The sequence below is a fragment of the Pneumocystis carinii genome (genome assembly GCF_001477545.1).
Source record: "Pneumocystis carinii B80 chromosome Unknown supercont1.10, whole genome shotgun sequence".
NCBI classification, from domain to species: domain Eukaryota; kingdom Fungi; phylum Ascomycota; class Pneumocystomycetes; order Pneumocystales; family Pneumocystaceae; genus Pneumocystis; species Pneumocystis carinii.
The window spans coordinates 53482-77581 of record NW_017264722.1 but is presented as its reverse complement, the minus strand read 5'-3'; the positions used below and the strand labels follow the sequence as shown (position 1 = coordinate 77581).

The following is a 24100-nucleotide window of genomic DNA, read 5'->3' as shown; positions in this document are numbered from 1 at the left end:
TTTAAAGCATCTTTTAAGACTTTTTTTAAATGAAGTTATGAAATATCATAATTTATACGTATCAAAACATTTATAAAATACAAAACAATCTTTATAAATATTTAGAATTGTCAAAAATTAATTTTACATTATAGAATAATACGAACGCATTTATAATACAATATTGTTTTATCATTTGTTTTTCAATCGTTGGCCAAAATCATATTAATACAATTAATAATACCAAAAATAATACAAAACGTGTTTTCTTGGGCAAATAAAAACATTTAGCATCATTTAGAGAATAATGGTGCCTGAATAATCAATACGCTTTATCAAAATCAGTATTTATTAAAGAATAATAAATATAAATATTTACCTGGCTCTAATTTTAGCAATTAAGAAAGCTTCAGCGGAATCACCAAGACATCTTCGTAAACCTGATCCTCCTCCGGTAGGATAATCAGATGTTTTTAATAAATTTATCAAATCCTTTCGAATATAAGAATTGGGGTTTCTGCAAGAGCGTCCAAGTATAATAAGTGAGCCTCCTCCATAATGTTTATACTTAGAAACTTCTTGTTTAGCTAATGATAATGCATGTTGTAATGGGACAGTGCTATTAACTGTTTCAAAACTGATACGAGATGAATGCTTCTGAAGAATAGAATTCATACATGATTCTATGAATCTATCATCAAGTTCACCTTGAATTGAATTTCGTGAATCGGATACTATAGAACATTTGGCATCATCATATTCTAATGGCATTTGTGACATTGAAACTTGTCGAGGAAGATCGCTGCGGAACTGCATATTAAAATGTTGTAGATGTGTGCCATGGTTTTTTTGTGAAGCTATATACAATTATTAAAGAAGGAAATGATCTAAATTTATTTTTACCCTCAACGGATTGCGATTCTTTGGTATTAGTTGCAGAAAAATGACATGGACTATTAGATGTACTTTTTTCAATTGATTTTATTCGAACTATAGTTGCCGATATTGCAGGATTAGTAACCAATTGAAAGATAATATTTAAAGCAGCCCGATCGTCTTCTCCACCGAAAAACGGGAAAAATATATGATATTTACCATCACTTGGATTCAAATTTTCAAACATAGTATTTGTATAAGATATAGTATCATATTGAGTAAGAAAGGATGAAGATACTCTCCTATCTAAATCAGGTATCTGTGAGTCGAAATTTTCATGCACTATATTCCCTGCAAGCCCACGATCTATAAGAACACCGATTCCACAATGTACACTATCAAAAATACTTTCTACATATTCATTATGCCTTGCAGTAGTATATTTTTGCACAAAAGAACTTGAAATACGTTTAAAGTTTTTTTCAGATTCATCAGAAATAGATCCATCAGTGCTCCATGGTATAATTAAGAATTCTGCTCTAATTTCCTTAGCCTGTTCTACGACACAGCTAGAAAATCCTTCTTCTGAAGCAAATTTCAAACAGCCAGATACTCGTAATCTATTTAAACGAACAAAAGCACGAAAAACATTCATTAATGGATCAAGCTTATTACTTTCTCCATTATCTGATACTTTTATGATAGCTGAAGTGCGTTGTGTTAGCTCGACAAGACGTAATCCATGGATGGAAAGAGGTACTTCTGCATCTTCTGTTATTTTTGAAGGATCTGAACAGGCATTTGGTGAACAATCCGCCATTACTAATGATGCTGGAGAGAAAAAGCGAATAAATGCCATAAGAGATGGAAGATGCTCTACACGATTAAGAACTACCATCAACTTATTGATTGTTATTGGAACAATAGAGCTATTAAAAGTATTTTCATCTTTTGGATTAAATTTTGTTGACGTATTTTTCCAATCTATTTCACCAGCACGCCATCGTTTCACTTTTTCACGATACCATAAAGGATAAAGAAGCAATACAGAAGGCGTTGTTAGGGACGTTGCTAGAACCGCATTAACAACAAACATAGTGAAAATCTTAGGATTCAAAATATTTGCAGTGAGACCAACATTAAGAACAATGAGTTCAATAAGACTAAATAAAACCATAAATATATTTTTTCTTTTAAGTAAAAGCAGACATACCCTCTACAGCTCATGAGGACACCAATTGTAAATGATTCCCGCCATAATAAACCGTTTATACGAGCAGCTAAAGAGCTTCCTATAACCTTTGTCGTAATTACAGTTAAAATAATACAAAATGTCCATGCCCAAGAAATTTTATCATTTAATAAGGTTATATCAGTTTTAAGTCCAGATGACGCAAAATACTAAAATGATTGTTAAATACATAACAATTATATAATAATGTGTATAATTTACCAAAGGAAGAAAAAGAATAGTAATAATATCTTCAACTTTTTCGGTTACTTTTACTGCAAAATCACCGATATGTGGTATGATCAAACCAGCGAGAAATCCTATGTATTATGTTAATCATAAAAGATGAATTCAATAAAAAACCTCCGAAAATTGGATGAACACCAATAATATCAGTAACAAATGCAGAACCTAGAACCAAAAAAAAAGTAATAGCTATTATAAACTCTGTTGGTCCATTTTCCAAGCTTTTAGTTTTTCTGACCAATGCAATAAAAATAGGACGAATAATATATATAAGTATTAGCACCCATGAAATCCCAAGAAGAAGAACATAGAGAGAAATGAGTCCACTCCCAGCATGAACGAGAGCAATTGTGAGTGCAAGAAGAACCCATCCTATCATATCATTGCCAACACCTGCCGAAAGTACAACAATGCCCACATTTTCTTGTAGAAGTTTTAACTCAGTAAGAATCCTAGCAAGCACCGGAAAAGCCTAAATTTAATATTAATTTAAAGAAGTCCGTATTTAATTATATAGAAATAAACCGTAATGGAGAAAGCAGTTCCAATAAAAATGAAAAACACTGCAAGATTTATATCTTTATTATCATTGAATTCTTTGTTTAAACCATAAGCAACAGCAACCCCGCCAGCGAAAGGTAAAAGTAAGCTTCCAAGTCCTACGCTAAGTGCAACCTTGAAATGCCGACGAATAACTCGAATATCTACTTCCATACCAACCACAAAAAGAAAAAAAACAAGTCCAATATTAGAAGCAAGATTAAGAATTACTAAGGAGTCTTTTGGAAAAATATGGTTATTAAAATATGGAATTTTTCCTAATGCTGAAGGCCCCAAAAGGATTCCTGCAATACTAAAAAATTAATTGTCATTTTAAAATAGAAAAGATACTACATTTCGGCAATAACTCGAGGTTGTTTCAAACGAGACAATGGGAGATGGAGTAGTCTGCAAAACCCAATGATAATTATACACTAATAATAGTTAAAAATATATTAAATTTCTTTCCTTTACTTGTATAATAAAGAGTGTTATTGGATTTTCCGGATTATACGCAGAAGGACTTTCCCCACTAAAAACGCCTACTCCTGAATGAGTGACCTCTTTACCAGCAGCCATGAACCGTTATAAAGAAAATATCCTATTCAAATAAAAATTAGTCTTTAATAGATAATAGAGAATATATAGATTATTTAAAATCGATAATACGAAAATATCTATTGATCTAATTTTTTATACAAAATAAATTAGGTCAATTCTCATATAGAATAATATATATTCTTTTTTCCATATTATAACATGTATATATCCTCTAATTTTTTGTATTTGACGATTTATTTAAATTATTGATATAATTTTTTGATATATATATAATTTATAAAAATATTTCCTTTGTTAAAAAAACATACTTTCAAAAATAATGCTTTGCCAAGAGACTAAGATTACTTTAAAAATCTAGAGATCTCTAACTTGTTTCTTTTTAAGATAATATTCTTTAATTGGTTCTATAAAGAGACCACCCAATAAGGCCGTTTTATAGCAGCTGAGATAAAATTCTAACAATAAATGTGTGCAAGATACTTTTCTAAAGAAACTCCTTGGCAGATATCCCTACTTATATAAAATCTGGATTTATAACACAAATATTGCGATCGATTGTAAACAATATCACCTTGACAACTAACCCTAAAGAATAAACATATTCTTTATATAAAAGAAAATATCTGAATAAGATGATACATATATATATATATATATAGCCTTTTAATATGATCAATCATAAATTACTTGGAAATCGAATTTTTAAATCTATATATATTAGATAAATTTATTGATAATAGTTGATTGGTTACATGTATTTCGTGTTTATTAATGAAACACAATATATAAATTATGTGTAAAAAATCAGAATGAATAGATTAATTATTTTTTTTCAGATGAAGATGATTGTTTCTTTTGAAAATTGTTATCATCGTTTTCTGAATGACTTGTTTCATCAAATGAGTCCTCAGAAGAAGGAAATACAATAGAGTTTTGTTTATTTTCTAAATATTCAGCCGATAAAGACGATAATAATGCATTTTGAGCCATTTTAATATCAAAATTATTTGAACATGAAGCATATGAATTTAGAAACTCTGAATTAATACGAAAAAAGGTTTCTCCCCATGAAAAATATGATAAAAGAATATGTGCATATGATTGATAACCTAATTTTAATCAAAAAAAAACTAATCAATAATAAATAACAATTACCTGTGATATAAAGACACGTAGCAAGGGCTTCTGCGCAACTAAGTTTCCAAGGACGACCATAATTAACTGAATTTGCTGCAACAAGGTATGGCACTATATTTCATAAATTAAAATTATAAAAATTATCCATTAAAATTCAATTTACATGCTCTAAAATGTCCTCCTCTGACACATTTCGATGGAATTTCGTCTATTCTTTGCCAAGAGCCTAATAATCTATCAATCTTTTTATCTTTTTATCTTTACTAACATTCTATCACTGCTACCCCCATTTCTTTCAATAAAGGTGCATCTTCTTTAGATAAAAATAACTCCATATCATGACTTATATATATAAGTATTTAAAATGATGATATATGTGAATTACCAAAGAATTATTCCGTTCCATTTCTGCCCCATTTTTAATGTTTTTATCAACCCAAGACGTGCCATTTTTCTGCCAGAACAACGCTTAGGATCGCAATGTCCAAAATCCTAGGTCAATATAGATAAAGTACGTATCATAAATGTATCTATAGACATACCCACATTGCCAATAAAATCGGGATTTTATTACTTTCTTCAAATTCCTCTATTTTGCCTAAAATTGAGTCAATTTTTTCCAGAAAAAAAGCTTTCTCAAAAATAAATATTCCTCTATACAAATAACTATTTTCCTTGGCCTTTTCGCCTCTTTTTTCCCTATAAATCTTCTTTTTCATTTCCTACTTTTTTTTGACGTTCTTAATAAGGCTCGTTCGACGACGTACGCTAAACCTTCTTATATTTTCTGAATATTTGGAGTTTAATACGCAAAAAAAGAGAATATTTCTGCAAATATATGATGAATTTTCATAGAAATCCGTCTGAATTATTGTTTTATATAGGTTTCTCCCTTTTTTTCCTTTTAAATATGACTAAATAATGTTATAGAACGATCATGCTCATCAACACTTGAGGAGCCCAATTTAGCATTTAATTTAGAGGTTGTTGATTTTATTAATCAAAAAAAGGGAAATATGTAATAGTTTATGTCTTTTATTGCGGGAAAAAAGGGCTAAAAATGAGGTTTTTAGGGCGAGAGAAGCAGCAATGATGATTGTACGTAAAGTAAATAATAGAAGCTCTTTAGTGCCGATGCTTGCGTTATCAGTGAGTGATATGGCGTTATTAAGACGTTATTCTTATGGGTATAGTTATTGGATGTCTGTATGAAGAATTGTGGATACCCATTTCATTTACAAGTAGCAACGAAAGAATTTTTAAATAAGTTGGTGAGGCAGTTTCCTGAACGTCCACCGTGTCGCTTGACACGTTTGCAAACGAAAATTCTTCAAGCTATAGCTGAATGGAATCAAACTTTATGTATGACAAGTCGATATAAAGAGGATTTGATAAATATTCGTGATATGTATCGATTATTACAGTTTAAGGGTTAAAATGAAAATAATATATAAGGAAACAGGCTTATATATGATAGGATATATGTTTCCAGAGATTCAACATGATTCAGCATCAGTTTTAAATACACCCGATGTTACATTTTTACTTTTTCTGAAATATATTGGTTATTAATTTGTGATAGAATTTTAGATCACCTGAGGAATTAGAGCAAGAAGATAGGGAGACAAAATCAGCAAAATTGCAAGAGCTTGTTCGAAGAGGAACACCAGCTGATTTAGTTGAAGCGAATAAATTAATGAAGATATTAGCAGGTTATGATACAGGCATGAGAAATAATTATAGAGCAAAAGTAGCAGAAGATATTGAAAAAATACGACGAAAGACATTTTTACTTCAAGAGATGCTCAAAACAAATAATAAGGATATGTTATATAAAAGCGATATTTGTGAAGTAATTGTTCATTTCTATTTAAAAAAATCATTTTAAATATCACTAGGATTTTATTGCATCGATAAAAAATGCACAACCTAAGATTCAAAAGATATTGGAACAGGAAAAGAATGATACAGAAGCGATATCTAAACTTTTAGAATTGAATGACATGATCAATGTTACAATTTTGCAATATGGTAAAAGCGGCGAGGAAAATGCCTTTAATGAAAAAAGCGATTCAAATTCTGTGTAATATTTTAAGCATATTTTTTATATTGAGTAACGAATAACTAGTTTAAATAATTCTGTAGAAAAAAAAGATATTTCGTTGATTGATTTTGATGATCAACCAAATTCTCATACGAATCCTGTTCCTGTAAAAGACGAAAGATCTGAATTGGATGATCTTCTTGGACTATCTTTTGATGATAATTCTTCTGAGTTTTTTAATGAGACAAATGAAAAAACACCTGTTAATTTCAAATGTGAGTCTGTCTATAAATACTTTCAAAAAGCTAATTTAGATAAAGCTTTGTCACTTATTGACGACAGTTTTGATTCTACTTTAAATTCGAAGCTATTTGAACCTAATATATCTTTTAATAATACACAAAATGAAGCATCTCATAATCATACGGCATCGCAGTTTATGTTTAATAAAATACCAGGAATAGTAACAAATAAGCAAAAAAACATCAATATTTCTGTATTAGATACTCCAGATCTTGTAATTCATTTTCTTATATCACGTAAAAATGCCTCATCAAATTCTCCTATCCTAATAGAGATTGGATTTTCTAACAAATCATTTACAGACATGATAAGTTCTTTAAATTTTCAAATCTCTGTTCCAAAAGTAAATAAAAACTTTTATATCAATAGAAAAATTTATTAATATTCTTTAGACAATTTTACTTAAAACAGAACAACAAAATGGATCCATTATTAATCCTACTCAGAGAAATGGCATTACACAATTAGTAACAATATTTGGCATTAAAGATGAATTAGATCATTTAAAATTAAAATGGAAAGTTTCATATTATCTTGGAAACTCTCCAATGGAAAAATCTGGTGTAATTGATCAAATACCTTTTATTTAAAAGAACTTCTTATTTGTTTTAATATATTTTATAATGTAAATAATTTCTTTACTTAATAATATTTAAACTAAAATATTAAATATTAACGGCAAATATGATTAAAAAATTATATAATAAATAACCTTGCCATAAAGGTTTTTGTTAATGTTTATATTAAATATTAGGAAAAATGACCTTTATTATTTAAATTATTTAAAAGTTTTATATAAAAGATTTCATTCAATACAAAATTTAAGAGTATATTTAAATAAAGAGTCAAAACCAATTAATAATATTTCAAATAATATATATAAAGGAAAGAATATCTTAGAAAAGGATAAATCTAAAAAGGAAAATTTAAGATCTGAATTTTTAAAAACTTCTAATTTCAACAAAAATGTAAAAATTAACCAAAAATTTAAGGAAAAATCAGAAAAAAATAGAGGAGATACCTTTAGGAAACTAAATATATCAGAGAATACTTCTTTTTCAAAATCAAAATTGCCTAATTCTAAGTATTTTTTTAAAAAATAAGTATCACTTTTAAGTAAAATGGATATAATAGATTAAAAAGCCCCTATACAAGAAAAGATTCCACATCAAAATCATCAGAAATAGTCAATAAGGATACAAAATCTCTATTTAATTCAGGACATTCTGGGCTTAATAAGAAAGAAAGATTTAAAAAAGATTTTTTTAATTTTAAAAAGTCAGATATAGCTAAACTAGAGAAAAAAACAAAGAAACTTTCTTCTAAATCATCTATTCATATTCCAAATGCTATATCTATATCTAATTTATCTCAATTATTAAAATTGAAATTAGGTAAACTTATGATTCTTTTAAAAATTTTTATAAATACTTTTTTTTAGAAGAATTATCTAGAAAGATGAAAGAATTAGGATTTAAAAATACGAATCATGATTTTCGTAATTTATTTAGAATTTATCAGGGAAATTATTAATACTATTTAGTCCTAACATTTGAAGAGGCATCTTTAATTGCTATGGAATATAATTATAATCCTATTACAAATACTAAAAACATAATTGAATTGCCTAGGTTTGTTGGATATGTTGATTGTTTCATTTTTTTATTATAATTAGTCAGAAAAATAAAAAAAATCTCAAACTTTCTCTTCGTATACCTGTTGTTACTATTATGGGACATGTAGATCATGGAAAAACAACTTTATTGGATTTTTTTAGGAAGTCTTCAATAGCAAAGAAAGAGCATGGGGGGATTACTCAACATATTGGTGCTTTTTCTGGTATTAAAACTACTTAAATATCTATTTGTCTTAAATTATTATTAGTAACTATGTCTAATGGAGAAAAAATATGTTTTTTAGATACCCCTGGTCATTCTGCATTTGAATCAATGCGAAAGAGAGGTTCTTTATTTACTGATATTATTATATTACTTGTAGCAGCTGATGATGGTGTTATGGAGCAAACTATTGAAGTAATTGAACATGCAAAGAGAGCAAATGTTCCAATAATTGTGGCAGTAAACAAAATAGATAAAGAAGTACAGAATATTCAAGATTTAAAATTAGATTTATTAAAGAATGGGGTTGAACTTGAAGAGTATGGAGGAGATACACAATTAGTTTTAATATCTGCTATAACAGTTAGGATTTTATTTATTTTTGAAGACTATTAATATATAAAGGGACAAGGAATCAAGGATCTGGAATGTGCTATTTCTAGCCTAGTTGAAATTTCAGATATTAAATCAAAAGTAGAAGGAAATGTTGAAGGAGTAATAATAGAATCTTCAGTTAAGAGAACGAAAGGGTATAATTGAGAATTATTTTTATAATATTTATATAATATTTATAATTTTTATAGACCTTTAGCTACTGTTTTATTGAAAGAAGGGACTTTAAAGCTAGGTTCTCATATAGTTTCAGGAACAACATGGTGTCGTGTTAGATCTATGACAGATGATTTAGGTACATCCCTTAAATCTGCTTTACCAGGAACTGCTGTTGAAGTTATGGGGTGGAAAGATATTCCATTGATTGGGGAAAATATATTGGAAGTGGAAAATGAAGTGGAAATATTTAAAATATAATGTTTTTTTATTAACCATAGAAAGGAACAAGCCAAAAAGATAGTTAAAAATCGTTTGTTACATGTAGAAGAGGAAAAACAATTGAGTAATATTGAGAATATCAACAAAAGTCGTATACAAAATTATAAAAATGAATTAAAACCGATTAAAACTGATTCCTCTCAAAAAGAATTTAGAGAAGTTCCATTTATTATAAAAGGAGACGTAAGTGGTTCGGTAGAGGCTATAAAGAATGCTATATTATCAATTGGAAATGATAAAATTACAACTAAAGTTGTGTATAGTGATGTAGGAGATGTTACAGAATCAGATGTTATTTTAGCTAGTGCTATACAAGGTGTTTTCTAGAAGGATATATTACTAAATTTGTTGATATGCTATAGGTTATATTATATCTTTTAACTTAAAATTGGACAAAAAAATTGCTCAAATTGCATATAGAGAAAAAATCAAAATTATTTCACATTCAATAATTTATACACTTTTGGATTATATTAAAGAGGAATTATCTCTTCTTATGCCTTTAATAGAAAAGCATCATGTTGTTGGAGAAGCAAAAATCCTTAAAATATTTAATATTACGAATAAAAAATCTTCAAAAGCTGTAGCAGGTTGTATTGTTATTAATGGTGTTATAAATAAAAATGAAAAGATAAGAATAGTGCGTGATCAAAAAATAATTTGGAAAGGTATTTTTATTTTATGCAATTTTTAATTACTTATTTATAATATAGGAAAATTAGAAACATTACGGCATATTAAAAAGGAAATAATTGAAACAAAAAAAGGAGAAGAATGTGGCATGTCTTTTGATGGATATGAGAATTTTTTAGAAGGAGATCTAGTTCAAGGATATACAGAAGAATTTATTAGAAAAAAATTATAAAATGTATAATATAAATACGATATTTTATCATCATCAAATTTCTGCTATTTTATCATTTCTTCCCACTGAACCCCTACCCATTCTTCTGTATATCCTATACCTTTATCATTCAGGTCTGGAATACAATCATTACTGCATGTTCCTATTATAATTGTACCCCAAAGCATATCTCCTATAGATACATTTTCTTCCAAAATATTGATAGTATTTGGCATGATTTGAAGCTCAAAAACATTTTGAGAATTACACAATTGACATCTTCCTAATGGATTTTCAGATCCAGAAAATTTAATTTTTTTAGCCAAGAAATCTTTTAAAGAATAATATAAAGGTTGCCCTTTCCTATTATATCTAACCTCTATTAATAAAATATAATATAATTAAAAGTATTCTTTAATAATACCTAACACATTGTTGAGGATTTGCACGAATTTTTTTTATAAACATACGAAATCCTTTTTCTAAAGTTGATTTTTCATATACCTCCCCTGACCATTCATCCTTTTCATTATCTTTTATGAACTTCTCCTTAAAATCTTCAATTCCCAATTTTTTAGTTGATTCTTCTAAATTTTGTTCATTTTCTTCTACAATACGAAGAATTTTTATATGATATTGTAATATTTCATTATCAGGAGGCCATTCTTCTATTCTACTTTTATCTATTTTAGATTGAGATACATTTTGACATGAAAAAGAATTTATTTGAGAAATTTTAACATCTGATGATTCAGATAAATTTGAAAGTGCTGGTAAATCCTGTTCAGTTTTTGTAGTTGAATTCATTCGGAATGGATTAGATGTATTAGAAGACACAGGAATAGGTGCATTAAATAACGTATTTCCAAGACTTTTTAAAGAATTACAATGAAATTTATCATCTAGAGAATGTTTTGCATTTGTATTCTAATTAAAAAGAATAAAAAATATGATTCAAAATAGTAAAAATGCAACAAACCTCTGTTTTTTGATACAAAATTCCTCTAATAACACGAACTGATCCTTCTTTATATTGACAACGTCTATGGCAACAAGCCCATACATATATAACTCGATCATAATCTATATGATCTATATGTGCATATGATTGTAAAATAAGAGGCATAATTTGATTGCAATTCTTGCACTTTGAAAACCTCAAAGGAGGTTTTGTTAATCTATCAAGACCAATCTATAACAAATATTACTTATAAAACAAAACTTAAAATAATTATACCGGTAATCCTCCAAGACGAGTTATCAATGGATTTGATGCTAAATCTTCTACTTTTATATATTCATCTGGAAATGCTAATAACACTGGTTTAATGTTCATTTTTATCCAAAATCTTTCTTGTTATAAAAAAAAAAAATTAAAATCCTGAAATAAACGCCCAAAAATAGTATAAAATATTACAGTAATGATGTATAAGCTTATTTAACTTGAAAATCCTGTAAAAAAATAATAAATCTCCAGTAGATATAATAATTGAATGGTAAAAGGTGTATATATAAAGATTTTTCGCTAGGATAAAATAAAAGATATTTTAAATATCATATAAGATAATAATAACGTGTATCTCCTGTATAAATATGTTTTTTCAGCAAATTAGATATTTTTGAATCACAAATATTCGTGTTCAAATAACACAAATAAAAGTCTATTTAAAAAAAACAACAATAAGAACTCGTTTCCCTCCTTAATGCAAGAATATAATAAAATATTATAAAACTCTCCTTCTTATGCCTCAATTATAATTTATAAATTTATACAACTAGAAAACTGCTTTGCATAGCCCTAGAAAAATGTCACGTGACCTTCTTATAATCCCATATATTTCTTCCAATATAACTATATTTCAATAAAATTGTTATTTTTCGTATAAAAATCCATAAATATTGTATATTTCTATAAAAATGGAGTTAATTAGGCTTTAAATAGGATTTTTTTGTTTGAAAACAAAAAAATCAAAATGGCGAAAATCGGGGGACGTGAAAACGTAACGATATTCATAATTAAGCATATATTTCGCATACATGACGCATATATATCGTATAACTGGGGCAATTCCTTTGATTTAACCTGTAGTTTTAGTATATTTTTGAAATAAATATAATATTAACTATTTTATAGGTTTTTAAACCAGATAATTATATTTTTTTCTAAAATTATACTTATAACTTGAGTGCAGAAACCTAATTAAATGTATTTGAATAGATATAAATTGTTTATACGTCTAGTAACTAAGGAGAATTAGTGAATAAATTATATTTTGGGATGACTTATAGCTTTATTTGAATATATTATTTGTCTATTGAGTTATGGAAGCATATCGTGTATCAGCGGTGTCTCTGGAGAAAACAGGGTTTCTTCACGAGGGGATTTTAGGTATTAATGATTCTCCTCTTTTTTCTCAGTCGAATCCATATTATTCTTCTAAGAAACATTTTAAAAAGAAAAAAGATAATATATTACTTGAAACTAATTCTACAATGGCAAAAACAAATCTTCTAAAGAAAGAGTCTTCAAAGTTTCTTCCAAGGTCTATTTCGAAAACATCGATATCAAAATGTATAGAAAATGACATGAATTCTAATTCCTTGACTCAACCGATAAATGAATCTCCTAAACATGGTCTTTTCTCTCTTTTTTCTGGCAAAAATAATAAAAATAGTAGTCCTAGTATGTTAAAAAATCTATAAATAGTCTTTTCTTACTAATATGTAATAGAAAAACCTGAATCAAAAATTGTATGTTCAAAAAAATGTATGTTTGATATTTTTTCTAAATAGATGGCAGAAAAATTTGAAAAATCGTTCAGTTCTTAAAAAATCTCTTGTCTTTAATAAGAAAAATGAAGAGGTATCTTTTTATTAACATTAAAAATTTCTTAATTATCAACAGAATCATAATTCTTGTAAAAATACGTCTAAGTCTCCTACAAAACCATCTATTCCGAAATCCATTTCTTCGGTTTTACCATTAACAAGCTCTCTTGATACTAAAAGTCATGATTTTGATACATTAAATAAGCATTCCTCTTTTCTAGATAATAATTCATCATGGATTCTTTCGAATAATGCAAATACTATGAAGAGCCTTAAACATCAAGAGGTTTATCATACTTCCTTAAAAGAAGATTCTTCTGGTAGTTTAACCTTGAAAGAAAATATTAGTAATTTTTCATCTACTACGTTGAATGAGACAAATTTTCAATCTTTTGCTAAGGATAAACAAAATAATATGACATATTCATATCCTGAAGATCTTGGTACAAATGTTATCCAGGATTTTCGTCAGAGTGCTACTGATTATTCTGAATTATCATTTGTTTCTGCACGTGATGTATTTGATATTAGTAAAAATTCTTTTGGAGATATATCCAATAGGGAAATAAGGGATTCATTAACTAAATCTGACAATACGAATGATAGAGACATTGATGTATTTATTAGGGATCAATCATTGAAATATAATGCATCAATTATAGGAAAGAGTATTTTTTATGGAGAAGAAACATATGTTAGTAAAGCTAAAGCAGCTTCATGGTTAGGTGATTGGTATAAAAATAATTGTCTATAAAATGAGAAATCCTGATATTTATAGTATGGCATTAAATTCTGAGGCAAGAACATTATATATGAATCAATTCGACTGGACAGGTTTAGATATATTGACAGCTCTTAGGTAAATGATAAATAGTTATTATTCTGTTCTTAGGAATTTCTATTAGACGTTTATGTTCTAAGCTCATAATGAAAGCTGAAACTCAACAAATGGATAGAATATTGGAATCATTTTCAAAAAGATGGCATGAGTGTAATGCTTCTTCTAATTTAACTTCTGGTTTATTTTTTGTGAATTTTAATGATTTATTTTTAATTACTTTTAGATATTGTTCATGCTATTGCATATTCACTTCTTTTATTAAATACTGATTTACATGTTGCAGATTTAACTCATGGTCAAAAAATGACTAAAAATCAATTTGTTCAAAATACATTGTCAACTATATTTTCATCAAAGCCTAAACCTAAGGCTGATCTTTATGAATTTTTTGGGTTGTCTTTAATGGGCAGTCATTTATCTTCAAAGCATACTATGTCTTCTAATTCAGTTTTATCTGATCAATCATCTGGTATCATGAAATCCAATTTAAATACTTTAAGGAAATCTTCTAATAAATTTTTTATTAAAAAAGCATCTAATACTCCTTTAAATGAGACATTGAGTAACTCTGTTTATTTTGAAGTAGAAGCAATGCTAAAAGTATATTCTATATTTTTATTAAAAGAATAGGCTAATTTTGGTAGGAAATGTATACTTCTATCAAAAATTTCAATATAGTTCAGCCAGTAATCAATGATTTCCAATTTTATGATGCTCAAAGTAATAATTCACAATTTAACACGACAAAGTATTCTGATAACTTTTATCTTATGTCACTCAACCATGCATCCAGCTTTTCATCCAAATCTATCTCTGAAACGACAAGAGGAAAATATGGAACAAAAAAACTTAAAATTAAAAATTGGGCAAATAAGAAAAAAACATTATCTCGAATTTACTATGATAATTTTCATAGCTCTGTTTCAAGTAATATAAATGATTGGAGTTCTGGTTCTGGAAATAGGTCTAGTAATGTATAAACATCCTAAATATATAACTTTTTTTAATTTTTTAGTTTCCAATTATTGAAAACAGATCAGTTTGTTCCTTTAATTCTTCATGTTATTCAACTAATACATATGATTACCAATTTTCCACAATAGGGTTTGCAGGAGCCTTAAATACTTTTATTAAGAAAACACCTATGTGTTTATCTAATACTCTTAATCATGATTATGATACCAATGAGGAAAATGAATTAGCTTTATCAGGACCACCATGGACAAAAGAGGGTATCTTGAAACATAAACATTATCTTGAAAACTTTAAGAAAGCAAAACATAGGGCATGGGTTGAATGTTTTGTTGTACTAGAAAAAGGGAGATTAACAATGTTTCAATTTAACAATGATAAATTCTTGGAAAAAAAGGGAATAATTGGGAGCGGGAATTGGATTGTAAATTTTTTTATATTATTGATTGATTACTGAATATTATGCAGGAAAATGCGCGTATTATTGGATCATTTATATTGTTACAAACTCTCGCATCTTCATTGCCACCTCCAGGTTATTCCCCTACTAGGCCATATGTATGGATTTTAACTCTACCAAATGGTTGTGTACATTTCTTTCAGGCAGGTACTAGAGAATTGTTAAATGAATGGGTCTATACAGCCAATTATTGGGCTGCTAGATTTTCTAAAGAGCCATTATTGGGTGGAGTTAGTAATGTAGAATATGGCTGGGGAGAATGCTTAAAGGAAATAAATAATAGAAAAGGGACAAAAAATAATGAAAAACCATTAACAAGCCATAATTCTACTAAGAATGAATCTTCATATTTAAAATTACCGGGAGATAAAGCTATAATAAAGACATGGAGCTCTCCCCAGGTATCTCTTTTTTCTAATAGTCTTAAGGAAGAAGAACAAGTGAAAGTAATATCTCATATTAAGTGATATTAAATACAATCTAATATTATTAATAGAAACTTAGAAAGTATATAACTATTTTAGAAAACGATGTTCAAAAACATAATGCGTATAGACCACAAATCCTTCAAGCAGTATGTTTTTTTTTGATATTAATTTTTCTAATATTTAAAGTTTTCTCCTCGACACCCAAATTTAGCAAAAGCATTGTTAAATTGGGAAAAGAAATCCCAATATCTTCTTCGAGAAATTGTAAAATATAAAACATATTTGGAAACTTTATCTAGAGCATTAGTGCTTAAAGAAGAGCGGCTTTCTAGAAATAATACTACAGGTAGCAATTGCAACACAAATGAATAATACATGTAATTAAAAAAGTCTATATATATAATTGTTATATAATATAATTCTTATATTATATAATAGTTATATTCTTCTACTCGACATGGTTTGTAGTACTTCGTGGTTAATTTTTTGTAGTATTTATTGAAACAAAAAGCTGAAAAAATTGATTTTTTGTTATATTTCAAATGAAAAATTCCATACATTTATATCGATAAAATTATTACATTCTTTCCAAATTAAAACTTCTCCGGAAGGTTTATTGTCAATTATCGCTCATGTCTTTACTTTTGTTTCTTCTGGATATTTATCAACACTTATTTTTATATTTCTTTTTTCGATATAACGTTGATATCGGCATCCTTCCCATGATACAATACTAATACAACAAAATGTACCAATACATGTATGGCATGCCTTCATAATCGGTGCTATAACATTATAATCAATTGATCATCAATCTAAATTCATTTTCTTTACCATGAAAAATAATACGAATAGCGCCTAGTATAACACCACTTGCTATACCATATAAGATTGCATTCCGAAAACATGGAATACGATGAATATTAGTTATATCTGATACACTAAATATCATTTATTTAGGGATGGTTTTATGTATTTTCATCTTTTTCAAATTATCTTGACTATATAGACCCTATATTTAATCATATAGGGTTTCGACCTCCATCTTGGACGCTTCAAACATCTTTAATAATCTATGGGGCCCAAGGCTATACGGAAAAGGCCTCGTTTGCAGCAGAAAAGATTACCAGATAGCGGCAAAGGCTCTTTGAGCGGAAATGAGCGTTGGGAACGTCTTCAATTGGCTAATATTATTGATGAACGGATGGGATTTGAGAGATTAGAAATAGGATCACCTATAGAAGGATGGCTTATTAATATGCATGAGGTATAAAAGCAAATTATAAGTCTCTAGTAAATAGTTGATGAATGGGTTGAAGACGGCATTGCCAGATGATACACAGGGAGGAAAAGCAGCTATGGCATTTTATTTTCTTAAGGAGGATGGAGAAGGGTTTAAAGTGATTTTACCATTTGAACCGTATTTTTTTATTGCTTGCAGAGTATAACAGGATAAATAATGGATTAGAGTTTAAGTGTTATTATAGGCGGGTAGTGAAATTGAAGTGGAAATCTATTTACGTAAAATGTTTAATACAATTGTTCGTATTACACGTTGTATGAAAGAGGATCTTCAAATGGTCGTATATATCTAATTATTATGAGAGATTTAATAATTATTGTAGCCGAATCATTTGTCAGGATATCGTCGTTTATTTTTGCAGTTATTTTTTAATAATACAATGGACCTTATGAGTGTTCAAAAGGTGCTTGTACCATTGGCGGAAGCAAATAAAAAAAAGATGGATGTATTGGATGCTTTAAATGAGGTTGTAACGTAGGATTGTGATAAGAAGAAGAGGGGTAATGATGACAATGTTTTTAGGACAACAACAGATACAACAGCTTGCCCAGAAATGTATTATTCATCTTGTTCGGTTCGTTCAGAAGATTATATTATTGATGCAAGGGAATATGATGTACCTTATAGCGTCCGTGTAGCAATAGATAAGGATATTCGTGTTGGAAAATGGTACCAAGTAAAGCCTCAAGTGGGTACTGTAACTATGGAAGTAATTGAGGATCGTATTACTCGAGCAGAACCGGTGGTACTTGTTTTCGATATTGAGACGACGAAATTACCTTTAAAATTTCCAGATTCAGCAATTGATCAGATTATGATGATTTCTTATATGATTGATGGTCAAGTAAGATAAACATGTATATAAAATATATCTTAAATATATATATATATAGGGATTTTTGATTACAAATAGAGATATTGTCTCTTTAGATATAGATAATTTTGAATATACGCCTAAACCTGAATATGAGGGTCCTTTTTGGATATTTAATGAACCTGATGAAGTATCATAGATATTGACTTTTATATTTATTCATCTTTGATAGAAAAGTTTGATTCAACGATTTTTTAATCATATTAGGGATGCAAAACCTACTATTATTTCTACTTATAATGGTGATTTTTTTGATTGGCCTTTTATCGAAGCAAGAAGTGCTATATATGGGTTGAATATGTATGATGAGATAGGATTTTCGAAAAATAAGAATGATGAATATCAAAGTTCATATTGTGTTCATATGGATTGTTTTAATTGGGTTAAAAGAGATAGTTATTTACCACAAGGTAGTCAAGGGTTAAAAGCAGTAACGAAAGTAAAATTAGGATATAACCCAATTGAGTTAGATCCAGAGTTAATGACGAGGTATAATTGAATTATACTTATTATTATTTTATTTAGACTTTTAGATATGCTATTGAAAAACCTCAGGTCCTTGCTCAATACTCTGTTTCAGATGCTATCTCAACTTATTACTTGTATATGAAATACGTTCATCCTTTTATATTTTCTCTTTGTAACATTATTCCTTTAAATCCTGGTGACGTTTTATCCAAAGGAACAGGAACATTATGTGAAATGCTTTTAATGGTATAGAAGAACTTTATATATACATATTTTGTTATTTTAATAGGTTCAAGCATTTAAAAAGAATATTATTTTGCCTAATAAGCATGTTAATTCTTATGATAAACATTTTGAAGGACATCTTTTGGAAAATGAGACATATGTTGGTGGTCATGTTGAAAGCCTTGAAGTAGGTGTTTTTCGAAATGATATACTAGAGAAATTTAATGTTGATTCGAATACTATTGAAAAGGTTATTTTTCTGTATTTATATTATCTTTTTTGATTGAATTGTAGCTTATAAATGAACTCGACCCTGCTCTTAAATTTAGTATTGAGGTAGAAGCTAAAAAAAAAGTTTCAGATATTCTTAATTATGATGAGGTTATTTTTCTAAATGTTTATATATAATTTCAAGTTAAATTATTTTTAGATAAAACAGCAAATAATTTTACAACTTGATGATTTCAAAAAAAACACTTTTAGGACAGAATATCCTAAAATTTACCATTTAGATGTTGCGTCAATGTATCCTAATATTATGATTACAAACAGACTTCAGCCTGATTCTATGATTGATGAATCTATATGTGCTACTTGCGATTTTAATAAATCTGGGAAAACTTGTGATAGAAAAATGACTTGGTCCTGGCATGGTGATTTTTTCCCGGCTAAACGTGATGAATATAATATGATTAAGCATGCTTTGCGAAATGAAACTTTCCCGACAAAAGTCCGTGGTATTTTAAAAAGTTTTGATGAATTGTCTGCTTCAGAACAATCTTCTATTATTCAAAAACGATTAACAGAATATTGCAAAAGAGTTTATGGCAAGATTCGTTATTCTAAAGTTGTGGAGCGAGAGACTATAGTATGCCAAAGAGAGAATCCATTTTATGTTGATACAGTTAAAAGTTTTCGTGATAGACGATATGAATTTAAAGGTTTACAAAAACAATGGAAACAACGTCTTGATAGTATACCTTTATCAGATCTTTCACGAATTGATGAAGCTCGAAAAATGGTTGTATTATATGATTCGCTTCAGCTTGCTCATAAAGTAATATTAAATTCGTTTTATGGTTATGTTATGCGAAAAGGCTCTCGTTGGTATTCTATGGAAATGGCTGGAGTTACATGTTTAACAGGAGCCAAAATTATTCAGACTGCTCGGCAATTAATTGAAAAAGTGGGACGTCCTCTTGAACTTGACACTGATGGTATTTGGTGTATTCTGCCGTCAACATTCCCTCAAAACTATACTTTTAATTTCATAGATGGCAAAACTCTTTCTATATCTTATCCATGTGTTATTTTAAATTATCTGATTCATTCGCAATTTACTAATCATCAGTATCATAACCTTGTAGATCCTCTTCGATATAAATATGAAATTCACTCTGAGAATAGTATTTTTTTTGAAATAGATGGTCCTTATAGAGCTATGATATTACCTGCGTCTATAGAAGAGGATAAAACAATTAAAAAAAAATATGCAGTATTTAATAATGATGAGACATTTGCTGAGCTTAAAGGATTTGAAGTCAAGCGTAGAGGAGAATTGAAATTAATTAAGATTTTTCAATCACAAGTTTTTAAAATGTTTTTAGAAGGAACTAGTTTAGAAGAGTGTTATGCTGCTGTTGCAGCAGTTGCAAATAAATGGCTTGATATTTTATATACTAAAGGTGTAACATTGGCCGACGAAGAGTTAATTGAATTGATTTCTGAAAACAGAAGCATGTCAAAAACATTAGAAGAGTATGGATCACAGAAATCAACATCTATATTTACGGCAAGACGCTTAGCAGAATTTTTAGGTGATCAAATTATTAAAGATCGTGGTTTGGCGTGTAAATTTATTATATCTTCTAGACCTAAAGATGCATCTATTGTGGAAAGAGCTATTCCAGTTGCTATATTTTCTGCTGATGAAAATGTAAAAAAGCATTTTTTAAGAAAGTGGCTTCATGATAACAATCTTTCTGACTATGATATTCGAACAATTCTTGATTGGAATTATTATTTAAAACGTTTTAGTTCTGTTATACAAAAACTTGTAACTATCCCTGCTGCAATGCAAATGGTACCAAATCCTGTTCCTCGTGTAGCTCACCCTGATTGGCTTCAAAAACGACATTCCGCTAAGTTTAGTGGACTTAAACAACATTCTATTACAGAAAGTTTCAAGGAACTTCCCAAGATTATGGAAGATATTACAAATACTAATAAAAGATCTTTTGCTGATATAGAAGAATTTCCTTTTCAAAAATCTACTAAAACTATTTTTAAAACTTCTGATAGTATAGAAGGAATTGATGAAAATGAAAGTGATGATATTTTTTCTACATTAGAGCCACCAACTGTAGCAATTGATCAAGATTATAAATTATGGCTTCAATATCAAAAACGTAAATGGAAAATACAAAAACAATCCAGAGATAGACGCCGTTATTTATTTGGCCCTAACATTGATATAAACAACAGTCTTTCGAGCTTCTTTCATAATAAAGCTATTTATACTTATACAAAAACATGGGAAATTTTAGAATTTCGCCAAACAGATATTCCAGGAGAACTTCGAGTTTGGGTATTAATTAATAATATATTACATAGTATCAAGTTAATTATTCCTCGAATTATATATATTAATTTTAAATCTGCTGATTTTCCAGAATTTAAGTTAGAAGGTTGTGATGTTGAAAAAGTTTCAAAGGTATTGCCAAATGGAAAACAGCCTCAGTATCTTTTTGAGCTTAGAATCTCGGAATATATTTATAATAATGAACAGAAACTATTTTTAAATTTTTTCAATCATCCTAGCATTGATGGTGTTTTTGAAACTCAAATAACTACAAAGGAGCGTGCAATATTACTGTTGGGAGCAGTATGTGAATTTAAAAGTACTACTCAGGGTAGCTTGAAAAAGGCATTGGAAAAAGGGTTTGATTTAGAAATGCTGGAAAAATCAAATAAAAATATTTCATATTTGGACAAATCTAAATTGAATTTTATATTTGTGAGCTTTCTTTTTGCTGGGAATAGGAAAATTCTTTCTGTATTTTATTCAAATAAACATATAGCTAACATATTTGTTATGGATAATTCTCGAGAAACTTCAGCGTTTCCAAATTTTGAGAAACTTTATTCAGAATTATTGTCTAATTGGAAATCTCAAGACTTGTTTAACGATTCGGCATTTGAATTTAGTGATTCTATTACATTTAAGATCCTTGTATTGAAAAATGAGAAAAAATTATATAAATCTTTTTCTACTTGTTTAAGAGAATATCAAACGGAAAGGCATGGACCAACTATTGTAGTTCATACTTTAAAACATGATCAATTATCTCAATCATTTCCTATTTTACTTGATTTTCCTCTTATGAAGTTTCCTCAAGATGATAATAATGTTCCATCTCTAGGGTGGCAGACTTATCTTGGAAAAACTCTGATAACATCATTCTTGCATTTGTCTGTTTTTATTTCATATAGGATTAGGCTTTCTAGATACAGTAATATACCTCTTTGTGAAATGTTAGAAGATGATTCAAAATTTGTTATTGATATTACATTTGCAAGATGTCTTATAAAAAATAATTACTTATTATGGTGGTCAAAATCTTCTGTTCCGGATTATGGAGGATATGAGAAAGATTGGATGCCGTATACACAAGGAATGGACATACCTCTCGTCAACAATCCGGGGTCTTATGATAATGTTTGTATTGAACTTGATATTAAAAGTCTTACTATTTCTGCTATTTTAAATTTTGCTTTAGTTAATGCAATAGATTCTGTTTCAGAGCAAGCATTTGATGAATTTTCTGTTTTGGACAATGATATTCATAATGATTTTGAAAATTTTGTTGATGGTAATTCTTCCTGTTCTGTTATGGTTGTTTTGAAATCATTGGTTAAACATTTGTGGTCTGAAGCAAATATGGGCAATACAAATGCTGATTTAATGGTACAGCATTTTATACGTTGGGTTTCTAGTTCAGATTCATTCTTGTATGATATATCGCTTCATGCTTATGTTCAAAAAATATTAAAAAAGGCGTTTCTTAATTTACTTTCTGATTTAAAAAGAGCTGGCTCAAAAATTGTATTTGCTAACACTTTTCGTATTCTTATACAAACTAGTAAAAAAAACGTGGAAAATGCATATGCTTATGGATTATATATTATAAAAACAATTAGAGGCAAGCCTCTTTTTCATTTTTTGGATATTAATATTAAAGAATATTGGGATTATCTTCTTTGGATGGATGATGCTAATTATGGGGGGAAAGCATGTTCAGAAATAAAAAAAGAACAAAATATGGATACAATATTGCACTGGCATATCGCTAATTTTCTTCCAAAAATTCTTAAAGATGAATTTAAAGCTTGGGTAACAGAATTTATCTCATTTATGTATAAATCGAAATTATCTGCATTAGAAGGATTTTCTACTCAACATCAATCTCAGGACAATATAAGTAATTCTCAAACATCAGAAACTTTAAGCGAAAATACTATTTTAGACGAGATTGCCAAACCTCTGATTAAACGTACCTCTCAATTATTTCATTTGCAAACCAATTCTTTCAAAAATGGTGAATTAAATGCAGAATTTCAAGTACCTATTTTGCCTGGATCGCATTTGGAAATTAATAACCCTATATTGCTATTTATAAAATGCATCTGTGCTGTTTTTGAATTAGTAAAAGATTTTTCCTTGGACGTAAGAATGTTACGAAGAGATTTACTAAAAATACTCGACATTAGTGAGTTTAGTGCAGAATCTATCTTCCAAAATCCTAGTCGTTCATATGTGCTTCCTGTTATATGTCAAAGTTGTGGTTTCTCTCGAAATATGGATTTTTGTAGAGATAATGATTTTTTAACAGATCAATCAAATAAAAAAGTACCGATTCTAAGATGCACTCTCTGTCTTACTGAATATAACAAACTTGCTATTGAAGAGGTTTTAATTGAAAAAGTTCAACATATGATAAAAATCTATCAAACACAGGATTTACGTTGTAAACGCTGCAAAAAAATGAAAGAAACTAATATACAGGAGTATTGCACTTGTTCTGGAAATTGGACCTCTACTTTTGATCATTGTCAAGGCATTTTCAACTTATTTAATAACATAGCAATTTTTTGTGAATTTAAAATGCTAGAAGAGATTCTTCAAATATTTATATAAATCATTCTCTTGGTTCTAGATTCATAGAAATACTTGTGTATAATTAAGATCACTTGGGTTATACTATACTTCT

General features: G+C 28.4%; 8 protein-coding genes across 8 annotated transcripts; 4 read left to right on the top strand and 4 right to left on the bottom strand.

Annotated features, from left to right (window-relative positions):
• Positions 1-251: 251 nt before the first annotated feature.
• T552_02274 (hypothetical protein) lies at positions 252-3497 on the bottom strand. The gene is made up of 9 exons (XM_018370824.1): positions 3347-3497; positions 3227-3306; positions 2858-3185; positions 2450-2804; positions 2309-2406; positions 2069-2256; positions 883-2018; positions 359-836; positions 252-309 (listed from the first exon to the last, which is right to left on the bottom strand). The coding sequence occupies exons 1-9, from the start codon at positions 3449-3451 to the stop codon at positions 273-275; spliced, it is 2805 nt and encodes a 934-aa protein (XP_018225333.1). The 5' UTR covers positions 3452-3497; the 3' UTR covers positions 252-272.
• Positions 3498-4255: 758 nt separating this feature from the next.
• Positions 4256-5320, bottom strand: T552_02273 (hypothetical protein; the record flags this gene model as incomplete). The annotated part of the gene is made up of 6 exons (XM_018370823.1): positions 5113-5320; positions 4956-5062; positions 4839-4912; positions 4734-4796; positions 4589-4681; positions 4256-4542 (listed from the first exon to the last, which is right to left on the bottom strand). The coding sequence occupies exons 1-6, from the start codon at positions 5287-5289 to the stop codon at positions 4256-4258; spliced, it is 801 nt and encodes a 266-aa protein (XP_018225332.1). The 5' UTR covers positions 5290-5320.
• Positions 5321-5365: 45 nt separating this feature from the next.
• Positions 5366-7543, top strand: T552_02272 (hypothetical protein). Its single transcript, XM_018370822.1, has 10 exons — positions 5366-5454; positions 5501-5588; positions 5644-5719; positions 5764-6001; positions 6048-6103; positions 6153-6422; positions 6469-6653; positions 6699-6889; positions 6935-7260; positions 7310-7543. The coding sequence occupies exons 1-10, from the start codon at positions 5409-5411 to the stop codon at positions 7505-7507; spliced, it is 1674 nt and encodes a 557-aa protein (XP_018225331.1). The 5' UTR covers positions 5366-5408; the 3' UTR covers positions 7508-7543.
• A 62-nt stretch (positions 7544-7605) lies between these two features.
• Positions 7606-10489, top strand: T552_02271 (translation initiation factor IF-2). Its single transcript, XM_018370821.1, has 11 exons — positions 7606-8001; positions 8052-8311; positions 8359-8415; positions 8461-8548; positions 8593-8756; positions 8802-9118; positions 9161-9285; positions 9340-9544; positions 9590-9902; positions 9949-10254; positions 10300-10489. The coding sequence occupies exons 1-11, from the start codon at positions 7652-7654 to the stop codon at positions 10449-10451; spliced, it is 2337 nt and encodes a 778-aa protein (XP_018225330.1). The 5' UTR covers positions 7606-7651; the 3' UTR covers positions 10452-10489.
• T552_02270 (hypothetical protein) lies at positions 10235-11812 on the bottom strand. The gene is made up of 4 exons (XM_018370820.1): positions 11668-11812; positions 11410-11622; positions 10860-11357; positions 10235-10807 (listed from the first exon to the last, which is right to left on the bottom strand). The coding sequence occupies exons 1-4, from the start codon at positions 11764-11766 to the stop codon at positions 10496-10498; spliced, it is 1122 nt and encodes a 373-aa protein (XP_018225329.1). The 5' UTR covers positions 11767-11812; the 3' UTR covers positions 10235-10495.
• Positions 11813-12707: 895 nt separating this feature from the next.
• Positions 12708-16372, top strand: T552_02269 (hypothetical protein). Its single transcript, XM_018370819.1, has 12 exons — positions 12708-13113; positions 13162-13181; positions 13231-13293; positions 13336-13991; positions 14038-14118; positions 14165-14277; positions 14324-14700; positions 14745-15074; positions 15116-15496; positions 15541-15978; positions 16029-16106; positions 16147-16372. Exons 1-12 carry the CDS (start codon positions 12753-12755, stop codon positions 16330-16332), a joined length of 3084 nt encoding a protein of 1027 aa, XP_018225328.1. The 5' UTR covers positions 12708-12752; the 3' UTR covers positions 16333-16372.
• Positions 16373-16544: 172 nt separating this feature from the next.
• T552_02268 (hypothetical protein) lies at positions 16545-16957 on the bottom strand. The gene is made up of 2 exons (XM_018370818.1): positions 16795-16957; positions 16545-16745 (listed from the first exon to the last, which is right to left on the bottom strand). The coding sequence occupies exons 1-2, from the start codon at positions 16910-16912 to the stop codon at positions 16591-16593; spliced, it is 273 nt and encodes a 90-aa protein (XP_018225327.1). The 5' UTR covers positions 16913-16957; the 3' UTR covers positions 16545-16590.
• Positions 16958-16991: 34 nt separating this feature from the next.
• Positions 16992-24073, top strand: T552_02267 (hypothetical protein). The gene is made up of 11 exons (XM_018370817.1): positions 16992-17227; positions 17280-17402; positions 17448-17540; positions 17586-17737; positions 17786-18107; positions 18157-18267; positions 18310-18626; positions 18671-18851; positions 18895-19080; positions 19125-19211; positions 19261-24073. The coding sequence occupies exons 1-11, from the start codon at positions 17036-17038 to the stop codon at positions 24025-24027; spliced, it is 6531 nt and encodes a 2176-aa protein (XP_018225326.1). The 5' UTR covers positions 16992-17035; the 3' UTR covers positions 24028-24073.
• Positions 24074-24100: the final 27 nt, after the last annotated feature.